Source organism: Panthera onca, chromosome B1 (genome assembly GCF_046562875.1).
Source record: "Panthera onca isolate mPanOnc1 chromosome B1, mPanOnc1 haplotype 2, whole genome shotgun sequence".
NCBI classification, from domain to species: domain Eukaryota; kingdom Metazoa; phylum Chordata; class Mammalia; order Carnivora; family Felidae; genus Panthera; species Panthera onca.
The window spans coordinates 158,435,374-158,448,827 of NC_138342.1; the positions used below are offsets into that span (position 1 = coordinate 158,435,374).

General features: G+C 43.3%; 1 protein-coding gene across 9 annotated transcripts in view; it reads left to right on the forward strand.

The window, feature by feature from the left end:
• Window positions 1-13,454, forward strand: part of UNC5D (unc-5 netrin receptor D) — a 554,978-nt gene that overhangs the window by 505,872 nt on the left and 35,652 nt on the right. For all 9 annotated transcript variants that reach the window (XM_060653615.3, XM_060653618.3, XM_060653617.3 and 6 more), the window contains one exon: window positions 12,045-12,213. In XM_060653615.3, the coding sequence (XP_060509598.1) occupies window positions 12,045-12,213 (169 nt within the window). The remainder of the gene's footprint in view (window positions 1-12,044; window positions 12,214-13,454) is intronic.

Genomic DNA, 13,454 nt, shown 5'->3' on the forward strand with positions numbered 1-13,454 from the left:
ATAAACAAATGGTAACCAGGAATAAAGGGATAGACTCTGTTTAAAGGCTCAGGAAAGGTTTCCAAGAGGAAGTAACAATTGACCTAAAAACCAAAAGTGAGTAAAAGACATTCCAGTCAAAGGGAATAGAATAGTGCCTTTGCACAGCATCGTTTATTTTGGAACTAAGCAAATCTCAACAAAATTTGAAAGGAAGAGTAATAAAGACTAGACCACATAGAGAGTTACTTGCTGCTGAGGGGAAACTGACATTTACCTGGCACATAGGTATTGAGGCGGCTTAAACTTCAGGAGACCTGCTCATATTTACATTTCCCGTATATTATCTTCAGCTTTATTTCCACCACCACTCCCCAAGTTCAAGTCTTCCTTCTATCAGTACCCTCCTTGCAAGCACAGTGAAAATATGCCTCGTTTTGCCTGCACAGTTATTAATAACGCCCTTCTTCATCCTCAAAAGTATCTGAGTTTGGACAATAAATTGTAGTCACTCTACTTTTGAGTGTCCTTGTCTTTGTTGTGCACAAGAGATTGTGGAGGGGGGTGGTGGCGTTAATGTGAAAGAGATAAAGGTGTTGAAGATAATTCTCAGAATTCTGCCTCGGGAACTGATGATTAACTAGTCGAGAGAGATTTGCCAGCTGAAGGTCACCTGAGAGTTTGCGATAATAGTTGCACCAGGAGCCACTTTGGATTTCTTTCCAGGGAGTAAACACAGCCCTTTGACGTACAGGAACGGGGGTAGAAAGGAAATTAAAGAATAAATCAATGAAAGGCAAAAATACTATTTATAATCAAGAAAAAAGACAATTGCTGAACAGAAAAGTCCCATGTGGAGCTTTGGGCCAGACCATGTGGCAGCAAAATGTGACAATAGTGGGCATAGACTATGCCTGCCTGCTGCGTGCAGAGCGCAATCTTCTGCTTGCCTTTGTTTTCTTTGCCCCCCTGGCTGGGTAAGAATCCACCAATCCTGGAGTCCACTGAGGTGAACTGATAACATGCATAACTTGTCAGGAAACATGTACAGACTCACTCATTGGCATCACCTGAGAGATAAAGACTGTTTCGAAAGGCGATGATGGAGGAGAGTGAGAACACAGGGGTTCCCAAGGCCGAAGTTCCCACCCCGCCATGCCATCTACAGCCTGCATGGCTGTGAGCAAGTCATTTTCTTTCTCTGGGCCTCAATTTATCATCTAGAGGTCTTGCATATTATTAGCAGCATTCCAGGATTTTGGTGAGGACAATAAAGTGACATCATATATGAGAAGTCCCATGTGAAATATAAAGTGCCATACAGATGCTACATTTTGATATTTTCTTTCATATAGCCTTATTTTTTTAATGTTTATTTATTTATTTTGAGAGGGAGAGAGAGAATTCCCAGCAGGCTCCACAATGCCAGTGCAGAGTCTGACATGGGGCTCGATCCCCCCAAATGCAAGATCATGACCTGAGCTGAAATCAAGAGTCAGACACCTAACTGACCCACCCAGGCGCCCCTAACCTTATTATTATTTTTTTTAATTACATAGATACCAAGTTCTCTAGAGTCCATGGCATTTGCTTTAGTCTGTCCCAGTGATGCTGGGCTCTTCTCTTTTGACTGCTACCACATTTCTAGACTCAGAAGAAAGATTAATTCGGTGAAACAAACATATTAACTGCTCACTTTAAAACCAGAGCCTTATGAAGATACAAAGGACTCTCTGCATCAATTCCTTTGAGTCTACCTCTCTCATTGTGACCTGTGACTTCTACCTCAGAGGCATATGATATGGGTCCAACATTGGAATCCAGGGGGCTGGTGTTCATATTAGGAGATCAGTGACCAGTCAAGCTGGACAGGCAGCTGATGCCACATTGAATGAGCTTTGTCAGTCTTTTCTTGCTAGATAGTGATGGATAGAAGCAAACAAATTGTTTCTGTCACCATTTGTGTTCAATGCCCGGGCATAGACTGGAATCCTGCCTGTTGCTTCAAGTGAGTTTTAGAAATTTTTATTAGAAGAATCAGAATGGCAAACATCTATCCCTTGAAGGGGATTTGGCAATAATGAACCCTCTATCAGGCAGAGGGAGCTGCTGAGGAGGGAAGGCTTTTTAAGTAACAAGAAAAGGTACTCCTGACCACTAGTGCAAGGGGGAGCAAATTGCAGCCATTTGGGAAACACATTAATTCTTTCAGGTTACCAGTGCCATGCAGTGTGATCAAAGGGGCAATTAATCAAATGGTATCTTGAAGGGTTAATGCACCTTTAGCCAAAGACTGTGCTCTTGACTGCACTGAAATCACAGTGGCTTCTTCACAGAGTCATTTAGGTTAGAATATCATGCCATTACCCCCAAAACGAGAGGATGGGAAGAGAAGAATTGAGACAGAGGGAAGAGGGAGGAGAATTCTCACGTTGTCATTTTATGGTCTGCTTTTTTTTTGGAGAGAATTTCCCCCTACGATGCTCATTACCATTCCTTCCACGTCATGCCCCCTTGGTCCACAAACAAATACACATAAATAAAAATTGCCATCACTTTCATCAAAGTATATTTGAAGCCCCTGTGAGCTCACAATGTGAAGTGATTAGAACGGTCTAGAGGAGTCTTTAATTAAAGATGCCATTGACAAGATAACAATGGTTTGTGAATGTTGTTAATAGATCTGAATGGAAGGTGGACCCTAATTCAATAAGAGGAAAGTCATCGGTTCATGAGTTTGATTGCGCATTGTAAAGGAACACCACATACTGTAATTATTTTTATTTGTATGTGTCATCATCTCTTTTATTGCCCATGCTGGAAGTAGAAATAACCTGTCCTATTAAGATATTTAATATATATCATCCTTTCCACTTCACTTAGTTATAGCCTCATAAAAATGCTGGGAGAACACACCAGCCCACACTGAGGCTGCCCTCTGTGCTTTCTAAGACAATCCACACACCCTTTAAAAAAACTGAATGACGAACCTCCTAAGTCCCTCAGTTCTAATCTCTGAGCCAAACCAGTAGTAACTTCCTAGGACTCCATAAAGCTGTAGGCAGACATGGAGTCTCATTCCGGAAATAAGGACGGGCATGCTGGTAGCTGACACAGTGGAGATAACCCAAAGGTCAACTGATACCTTGGTCCAGTGGTGTGGTGTCTTGGAGACCACAGGGGACCAGGAAGCAGAAGCAGAGAGATCCCTAGGTTCTGACTTTAAAGTGAACAAGCCACGAAAAGCCAGGTGGTAGACCAAAGAATGCTCCCCTCACCCACCCAAAGATGTCCACGTTCTAATCCCTGGAGCCTGTGAATGTTATCCTACATGGTAAAAGGGACTTTATGGGTGTGATTAAGGTTAAGGACCTTGAAAAGGAGAAATTACCATGCAGGTGGGCTCATGGAAGGGTCCTTATAAGAGGAAGGCGGGAGGGGTGCCTGGGTGGCTCAGTTGAGCTTCCGACTTCAGCCCAGGTCATGGTCTCACGGTCTGTGAGTTCGAGCCCCGCATCGGGCTCTGTGCTGACAGCTCAGAACCTGGAGCCTGCTTCGGATTCTGTGTCTCCCTCTCTCTCTGCCCCTCCCCTGCTCATGCTCTGTCTCAAAAATAAATAAAAACATTAAAAAAAAATTAAGAGGAAAGCAGGAGTATCAGAGACAGGTAAGAAACATGTAGGGGCAGGTGGAACAGGGGTCTCCAGCTAAAAAATTTGAGTGGCCTCTAGAAGCTGGAAGAGGCAAGGAAATGGATTCCTCTCTAGCACCTCAAAAAGGAACACAACCTCTCTGACACCTTCACTTGAGCTCAGTGAGCTTCCGACCTGCAGAACTGTATGATAAAACATCAGTGTTGTTTTAAGCAAGTCTGTGGTACAGCAACAATGGAAACTACCACAAGCTTCTGTTGCAACCAGTGTACCTCAGTGCCCTGCTTTCCTAAGGCTCAGTCCCTACAAATATCCCCTCCTAACTCTCATGCCATTGTTTTACCTTAGAAATGCCAGGTTTGGGGGAATGTGTCCCTAGGAACATCTGTTCCTTCGACTGCCTGCCTCTGCACATAACCCTCAACCACCACCACTAACAGGAAGGGAGATTCTAGTCCCCTGCTCTATCTCAAGTAAGGTATGACTTTGGCCATGTCACTCCACCCCATGTTATGCCCTGTGTTTCCTCATCTGCACAATGATGGTATGGGGGCTGACAACTTGTAGGTCCTTTCCCAGCCTCAAATAAAATGATCCTAGAAATAGGACTCAGGGTTTGGTCCAGAGGAGTCTGGTTCCCCCATTCAAAATGTAAATGAACTGGGGCACCTGGGTGGCTCAGTTGGTTAAGTGTCTGACTTCACCTCAGGTCATGATCTCATGGTTTGTGAGTTCGAGCCCCGCGTCGGGCTCTGTGCTGACAGCTCAGAGCCTGGAGCCTGCTTTGGATTCTGTGCCTCCTTCTCTCTCTGCCCCTCCCCCATTCATGCTCTGTCTCTCTCAATAATAAACATTAAAAATGTTTTTTTAATAGTAAGTGTAAATGAACAGAAAAGTAGGTATAAAAACTATCCTAGCCGTGTGCTGCATAGACCCACACACCCCTGTTGCCTGTCACTGTAAAGTGTCTCAATGAGCTGTCATTCCACTTCTCCTGGTAGACAAGCTGAACACAAGCCCGACACTGCATGAAAGATGAGGCTTAAATTGTATCTAGGAACTGGTGGTTTACAGGTGATTTGTGATTCCTTTAGTATATTAATTGGTAAACACCTATGCACGTGTGGGTAAACTAGAGCCGTTTAACATATGCAAACACTTTAATCTCTCAGTGTGGTTTTGCTCACATCGCAGCAAACTCAGATACGCACTCTGGTGCCAATTGTAATTCCCCACCTACCCCATCCCCCCTCATGCCATCTCCCCTCCTGTGATCCTATTTCAGATAATGCCGTGTGGGTGACCCAGATCTTTAAACCCTTACCTGGTTGAGCCTTATGCTTCTATCCTCATTGAATTGTGCTTGTCACTTGTTGTAATCCACTGTTCTGACTGCTCCTTTCCCCACCCCAACTAATGGAATATAATGACTTGATGAGCTATAGCATTATTTCCATTTATTTATTTATTTTAATGTTTATTTTTGAGAGAGACAGAGACAGAATGCGAGTGGGTTAGGGGCAGAGAGAAAGACACACAGAAGCAGAAGCAGGCTCTGAGCTGTCAGCACAGAGCCCGACGTAGGGCTTGAACCCATGAGCTGTGAGATCATGACCTGAGCCGAAGTCAGACGCTCAACCGACTGAGCCACCCAGGCACCCCGATAACATTATTTTCAGTCACTGCTAATCAACCCTCCCAACCCGACATCCTTGCTTATCAATCCACACGCTGTTTAGAGACAGGAGAGGTAGGACAGTCCCCGTGTGGTTGTCTTTTCCAACACCATAGCATCATCCAAGGCCTTAAGATTGAGTATTTAACCTTGACCAGCCTCCAACTTGCATTTCAGAAACCTTCCCTCTCTATATTTGACAGCTGCCAAGCCCCCACTGTGTGAGGTGTAGCTCTGGCTATTTTCTCAAGATCTACACAAGTTTTCTCAAACGTTCATGCCAGGGCTACCTTGCATGTGAGGAAGAAAGGAAAAAGCGTTGGTTCCTGGGCCCTGTCCCAGAAATATGGAATTGAACTCTTAATTGCTGGTGTCCACAAGTATAATTTTAAATAGCTTCCCAAAGATTTATGGACCACTTTATAGTTTCAGGACCATTTAAACACCTTCAAGAAATCTACTGTGATAAAGAGAATATTTTGCTTAACTTCTCTCTTTTTCCCCTGTTCTGCTCCTCACCCCCTATTCTCCCTTTCCAAAAGTCTTTTCTTAAATGGCAGTTATGGAACAAAAATCCTCAGGTGACCTGGCTGGGGTTGAGTGATGAGCCACGCTGGCTTTCAGGGGCCCATTTCCGTAGGAGGTTCTATGATGTCATTTTCCTGGGGCTCATCTGAAAGGTCTGGTCAGAGCTGGAGAATGAGACAGGTGTCTAATTCAAAACAGCAGAAATAAGAAACCCAAACCCTGTGATTTTCATCCACAGCAATGTTAACATTCAGGTCAATATAGGAGGATTTTAATGAAAAGAGAGAAAGAGAATAATAGTTAACAGTGTGTACCTTCTTGGGTAGGAAACTTAGGAAACTGGAGCTCCCTTGTTTTCTGAGCTCTAATTTTAAGACTAAGTACAGCTTCCATCTATCTGCCCTTTATGTCTATTCCATTAAAATATGATTTAATTATGTATCGACCCAGGGTCTGGCATAGTAAAACTATCATTACTCTCCTGCCTGCATTCCTAAGTGATACTCTGGGTAAAGGTGATCAAACCTACATTAATCTATAATATAGACCATAAGGAGGAAAGGTGGGAACCGTAATTACCAAGCACAGCATGGCAGACAACAACAACAATGAAAATCTCATCTCGAAATCTGGAGCTGGTTGTTTCCCTTGAAGAGAGTGACGCATTCCCAGCCCAGAATCGGGTCAAGTAACGTTGAGAGCAAAAGCAAAATGTGCGCAGATCCACCTCCAGACCTGCAGTGGTTAGCAGCTGCCACCTCGGAGCCAACCTTGTTCAGCGCGACCTTCGTGGCCAGTGGTGTGCAGGTGGGCGCTGCCGAATGACAGTCACTGTGTGGCTGGCTGGTGTGGCCAGCGTGGCCAAGCTTGGACCAGCTTTGCACTGCCAGCAGCAGCACCCCTCACCCTCCAGCACACGTTTATGCAGAAGTCAGTGACCCCGCTGATTTCATTATAAGAAGTCTAGAAAAATTTTCCCTGGGCCCCTATCTCCATTCATTCATTCATTCATTCAAAAAAAAACCCTATTTTTGACACAACTTCAAACTTAAAGAAAGGTTGCAAGAATAATACCACTTCCAGCCATCCCATACCCATATTCACCAGTGTTGACATCTTACCAGTTGGCTGTATTCTGCTCTCTTCTCTCCATATGTGTACTTGTGTGCATATATGCACAAAATACATATCTACAAACACACAAGTATACATATGTATTCTTGTAATCGTTATGAACAAGATGTCCTTTGATCCCTGGGTACTTGATTGTATATATCCGAAAAAGGAATTATCTTACATAACCGCAGCACAATTTTCAAAATCAGGAAGTTAACAGTGAGACAATTCTATGATCTATCCCACCAACCTTACTCAGATTTCGCCTGTTATCTGAATAACGTCCTTTATATCTACCGTCATATGCCTTTTAGTCTCCTGTAATGTGGAGCAGTTCCTAAGTCTGTCTCTATTTTATGACATGGTCAGTTTTAATTTAAGAGTGCAGATCAGTTCTTTTGCACAATGTCCCTCAATTGGGGCTTGTCTGATTCATAGTTTCCTGTAGCTAGACTCTGATTATATGTTATTGGCAGGAATGTTACAGACGGATGCTACGTTCTTTTCACTGTGTCATATCGGGAGTGATATTCTCTGTCCGTCCATCCCATCGCTGCCAATGTTGACTTTGATAACTTTGGGTAGGTGCTGTCCATCAAGGTTTTGCGCCGTAAAGTAGTATTTTACCCTTTGTGATTAGTAAGTACTAATAAGTACTCAGTACTAAGTACGTACTTACTAGGTAAGTACTAAGTGGGAAGATACTTTCAAACCCTATGAAGAGTTCTTTATTACTTTCCAAGTGTTCACCAAGTAGATTAACATCCATTCATAATTCTTGACTGAATCAAGTATTAATGTGGTTGGTTACCAAATGACTTCCAACATTTATTAGCTGGCTTTCTGTTGCATAGGACAGTTTTCCCTCATTCATTCATATCCATAGATCTCATGAGTTACGTTATTCAATGGGTTACAATCCTATACTACCATTATTTACTTTAATACTCAAAATGTTCCAATTTGGGGCCAGTAGGAACCACTTCAAGCTGGCTCCTCCATTCTTCTCAAGAAATATTTCTGAGTGCTTACAAGTGGCATTATAGACAATGATGAAAGGGAAAAAAAAATCCTTGGCCTCATAGAGCTTACATTCTTGTTTGCGGGAGACAAAAATAAATAAATATGCAAACGGTATATTGCACTAGAGGACAGTAAGTGTTGTGGAGACAAGTGAAGACCAGCTTTGGTGTTGGGAAAGGTCAGGGAATGCCTCGCTAGAAGGCATCATTTGAACAAAGACCTGAAGGGCATGAGGGAGCTGGTGATGTGGCTGGAGGAAAATTTCCAGACAGCACCCAGCACTCCAGAACAGCAGAACAGCTGTGATTCCTGGAGGTGGGAACACGGTGGCATTTTCAGTGGGATCCTGCTAGTTGCCGGTTGAGGACTGACTGTGGGAGGTAAGGGTGGATGCATTGCCAATGTGCCTTAAATTCCCTTAAATAGCGCACATCTCTAAGGCCGCGAAATTTTTGTTAAAGCGTATCTCGTTATAATGACAATTTATCGACTTACTTAGCCATCTTCAAAAGCACAGCAGTGCCTGTGAAAATAAGACTCTTAAGGAGGAAGGAAAGGTGGGCATTCAGGGTTGGAGAAGCAGAAAATCTCCACCCGCTGAGCACATATTAGGTGATTTTTAGTTTTATTTATTTATTTTTTTAACTGTCATCAATCTTAGAGTCCATGTTATTTTGCACATAAGGGAAGTGAGGCTCAGAAAGACCTGGCTTTCTTTTCTGCCACGAGGGATGTGGTCTCCAGCACAATGCTGTGAAGAGCACAGGGAGGACACAAGTGGGACCTTAGCATGTTCTTTTATTCACTTTTCTAATGTTCTCTGCAACAACTCTTCTCATGGTTTCCCTTTCTGGAACTGAAAAATAGTCGCAATGTGAGTCTTTCTGTCTTACCAGATTACCGGGCAAAATGCTCTCGTGGCCATTGGAAGCACCCTTTCCCGCCATGAGTGTTTGTGGTTGGGGGCATCATCTCTGCAAAGCTGGCAGAGTTTTCCCCAGAACCCTCAGCTGCACTGTGTAAGCAGAAATTTGAATTCAACAGCCTTGTTTCCATACACTTGCCCAACAAGCCACCTGGCTACACAGTACTAGCTCTTAAATTATTGATCTTTTTATATCCGTAAGTGTTCATAAATATGCATGGCATATGGTAGGCTGGATGGATGGATGGATGCGTGGGTAGGCGGGTGGATGGATGGATGCATGGGTGGGTGGATGTGTGGGTGGGTGGGTGGATATGTGCGTGGGTGGGTGGATATGTGGGCGGATGGATGGATGGGTGGGTCAAACACAAGGAAAAAGACAAGTAGCAAAAGTCGAACAGAACCAGACTTTCCCATGTGCACTAGAGTGTGTGATGCACCATGGTGATTCATATGATGGCTTTGAAGTCACTGCTGTTATTGACAGTTATCATTAGCTCACAGCAATTTTAGAAACCTGTGTTGCCTTTTTTTTTTTTTTTTTTTTTGCTTAGCAAGAGCATGGACACTTTCTTGTCATAGGTACTATGGGAAAGCTGAAATGCCATCCATACTGTCCTTATGAATCTTTATTTTGCTCAGACCCAGTTAAAGGCTTCTCTCCCCAGACTTCTGTCCTCAAATGTCCTAAGTCTGTATCCATGACTATACTTGGACTCCATCCCCCCCACCCCCCCCACCATCTTTACTTGGGATGTCACAAGAGCCAGCAATTGGACCAGAAATCTGCTAGTGGTTACAGGGAAGGGAAGTGCATCTGGTCACAGAGGGCAGGAGCCCACGTGGAGTCAGAAATTTCAGGTGTATTTTGCAGCTCCATCACTTTGAAGACTTCTCTGTGACTTTATGCTGTTAACACCTGCCTCCACAGGTGTGTGAAGAGCTTTAATTAATATTGGTAAATCTCCCTGATTGCCATAGGTAGAAGATGGCAGAAAGGGATAAATGATTATTAATCTTGGGGAAGAAAAACGGTGAGATTTAAGTTTTGCTCCTTCCCCAGAGACCTACACCCACAGACACTGTTTTCATGGTAGGAGGATTAGATATAAATCTTGATTTACTTCCTTTGCACTTGTGGAAATGCCCAGTGCCTGTTTAATGCAAAGCTCCCGTTCCCTGCTCTGCCGAAGACTCGCCGTGCTCTGCCTCTGATTCCTAATGCTGTTTAAGTTGTTACGGAGAGGAGCCTTGCTATTCACGAGTGTGAGAGTTCATCTAATTAGCTGATTTCAGTTCATTTGGCATTAAATAATTCCCCAAATTCCCATATGTTTGAACAATATGTTCAACAAGGGGGATGATTCTCTGAAAGCAATTAAATCGTTCTTTTAGGAGAGCTTGTCATCGGTCACTCATAAGCATCCCTGCCTTTCCTGCCTGTGATGAACGCAAACAGCAATTACACGGAAAGCGCTTAACCTTCTCTAATGGCCGCTGGCAGGCATCCACATGCAGGCTGCTGCTTCTGGCGGCTTGTAGCTCGTGCTGGAATTTTACATTCCCCCCCCCTCCCCGAACCTCAAGTATATCGTTCTAGGCTATTCAGAGAGCGTTTGTTCTTGCTAATACACTACTTTCCAACCCCGCCCGCCTTGCTTGCCTGCTCTGCTTAAAGGTGCATGCAGACATATTTTCAGTGCACCTGTAGCCCTGGTCGTACGGGAGGAACTGTCCACTTTGGACTACGGTTGCCTAGGTGGAAGACTGAATGTTTTAAGTCTGTCTTCAGGGCTTCCTGGAGAAGGAAGGGGATAGTGTATTCACATTCAGGGCTGTTTTAGATAGAAGATGCTCCCGCCCACTTATTCACCTGGACTTCTCTTGCAGAGCATATTAGGAATCGTAAGCTATAGGATGGCCGTTCCTATCTTGAGAGAGAACAAGCAGTGTCAACTAAAGCATTTCAGAAATTAATAACATGTTAGATATACTCCCAGAAAAACTGTGTGTTTATACAAGACCATGGAAAAGGGGGTATCTTTTAGTGCTAAATTCCATCTTCTATCTTGCTCAAGGGGTTGCTTTCTTAATGAGGGATGACATATTTAAATGCCCTTCCTAAGTCGGGTAAGAGAAAACTTCAGTAATAAATAACACCAATCCTAGCTCTCATGTAGCATTGTCCATCTGAGAGTCTTAAATTGCTTTGTTGTCTATATTCTGTAACACTGTATTCTTACAAGTGAAAAATACAGCCCTCTCCCCAGGGGAAAAAAAAAAGTCAGCTTGTTCAAAAACATATAAGCAGTTGGGGGAAGAATGAGCAGACTTTGGGGTTCTTCGCATCATTTGAGGGCAGAGATTAAAACCAAAAGACAGGAAAATGAAAGAAACATTCAATGAGGTGATATCATTTCCCTTTAAATTTCCCTTTCTTTTGTTTCATGACTATTCCCAGTCAATAATTCACAGTCCAGAGAAATGTGAACACTAGGTTTAGATGGAATGACTTTGACTTTAGAACTAAAATAGGAAAGAATTGAAAGATATACATTTATGTATTTGGTGGCGCAAATTTATAACTGTCTCCTGCGCGATCACTATATAACCTGTGTGTTTATGCATTGGCAGAAAACAAAGGTTTTCGAAAGCAGAAGTGACACACTCAATCTGGGCATATTTGACGCATTGCTTTGTTCCCTAATAAGTTGTTTTATCACTTACTAGCATTAAAAATATTTGTAGATTGTGTTTTTGGGAGAAAGGGATCAGTTGTTCCTATAAAGCTCTCAGCTTCGGTCGTTGACAACGTCATCAACAAGAATAAGAATTGAGCAGCCAGCGTGTGGCATACCAACCAGGTGTTTGCTGTATTCTATTCTGCCTATATTTCTGAGGAAGCACTTCTCATTTCGTCACAACCTAGATTTGAAACCTAAGCTAAACTCGGTCCATGTGCTTGAGTGGTTCAGAATAAATGGCTGTTGCCCAGACCAGCCATGTGCATGTAAGGTGCCGTCCAGGAGAGAATCCTGGGAAACAGTTTTGCTCAACCTGAAGAAAACCCCAGTCTGTAACTAACTTCTCATTGAAACGTACCCCCTTCTTTACATGCTTCTTGAATCCTTTCCCAACCATCAAGCCTCCAGTCGGATGGATCTGAGGTGCTCCTGAGTCCTGAAGTCACCTGTGGCCCCCCAGACATGACTGTCACCACACCCTTTGCATTGACCATACCACACTGTGCGGACGTCAGTTCTGAGCACTGGAACATCCATTTAAAGAAGAGGACGCAGCAGGGCAAGTGGGAGGTGAGACCCTATTCTTCCTTTATAAAAAATGGGATTTGGTTTTCACCTATGGAATAGATTTAACCTTATGTTCTCTTAACACGAGTCTGCTGTGAAATCTGTAAGCATTTTCTTGTTTTTTCAAAGGGTTGATGGTGTGTGTTTTACAACATCCTCAAGGTACTGGCTAGTGTTTTTCCATGATAATGGAAAAGAGGAGGAAGGGAGGATCTGGGGCTTTTCTGTTTGGTTTTAGAATACATCACTCGTATGTATTTACTCACACAGGCATGTTACCTTTATGTGCCCATCCTTGGTCCATAAAACCGTTACTCCTTCCTTCCTCCCAGACCATGTCCCTGTCTGAATTGACTTTCCCTGTCATCTCTGTGGATACAGAGAGGAGGCTCAGGGCACAGAGGTGGTGTTCATAAAAGAAACTTCTGTCTGACTTTACCATCATAGGGATTATAACATGTTGAAATGTTCAGCAACACAGTAGTTGGCTAACTGTATTTTGATGCATTAATGAATGCACCGAAAATTATTGAGCGTCTGTCTCCCTGTGGATATGAGTACATTTGAAAGAGATACAGCACAAGGAGAGAACAGAAGAGAGGGGCAATAAAACGAGAAAGCATGTGAGGAAGGTAACAACAAGAGACGGATACAACAGAGATTGCAGTGGAATTGCTATTTTTATGTGAAACCTCTGATTTATTTGATAGGGATTCCTTTTCTGTCTGTCTGAAGTCAGTTTGCATGAAAGCAGGTGAATTATCTTGCTGGAACACAGTGACCTGCTCCCGCTAGCCTTGGGATCTTACCTCCCAGGAGGTGCTCCCAGCAAAAGGAGTAAAAGGAAAATCTTGTTTCTTTAGGAGAAGAAAATTCCCATTTGCTGCAAATGGATTACATTTACCCCGCCCAGCTATCTCTGAACTGGCCTGTACTCTTTGCTGAAAATGCATTCTGCTATTTATTCGGTCCTGGTAAAACCAGGGGCACATTTCCCAGGCATGATAGCCCATGGGCTATTTATTCCATGGGCTTCATAAAGGGGCCGATTTTGCTCTTTTTTCCATTATGTTTTGCTTTGCCTTGATTTTTACCATTTCAGTTTTTCTGTTGAGCACTTCCTCACAAGCTTTTCATCCAGATGGTGTTATATTTATGCTCTCCCCAACCAGTCACACACACCAAAGTTCTTATCAAGGACGGGGAAGTATTCTAGCCCATTTTATTGAAACCGTTTATTTAAT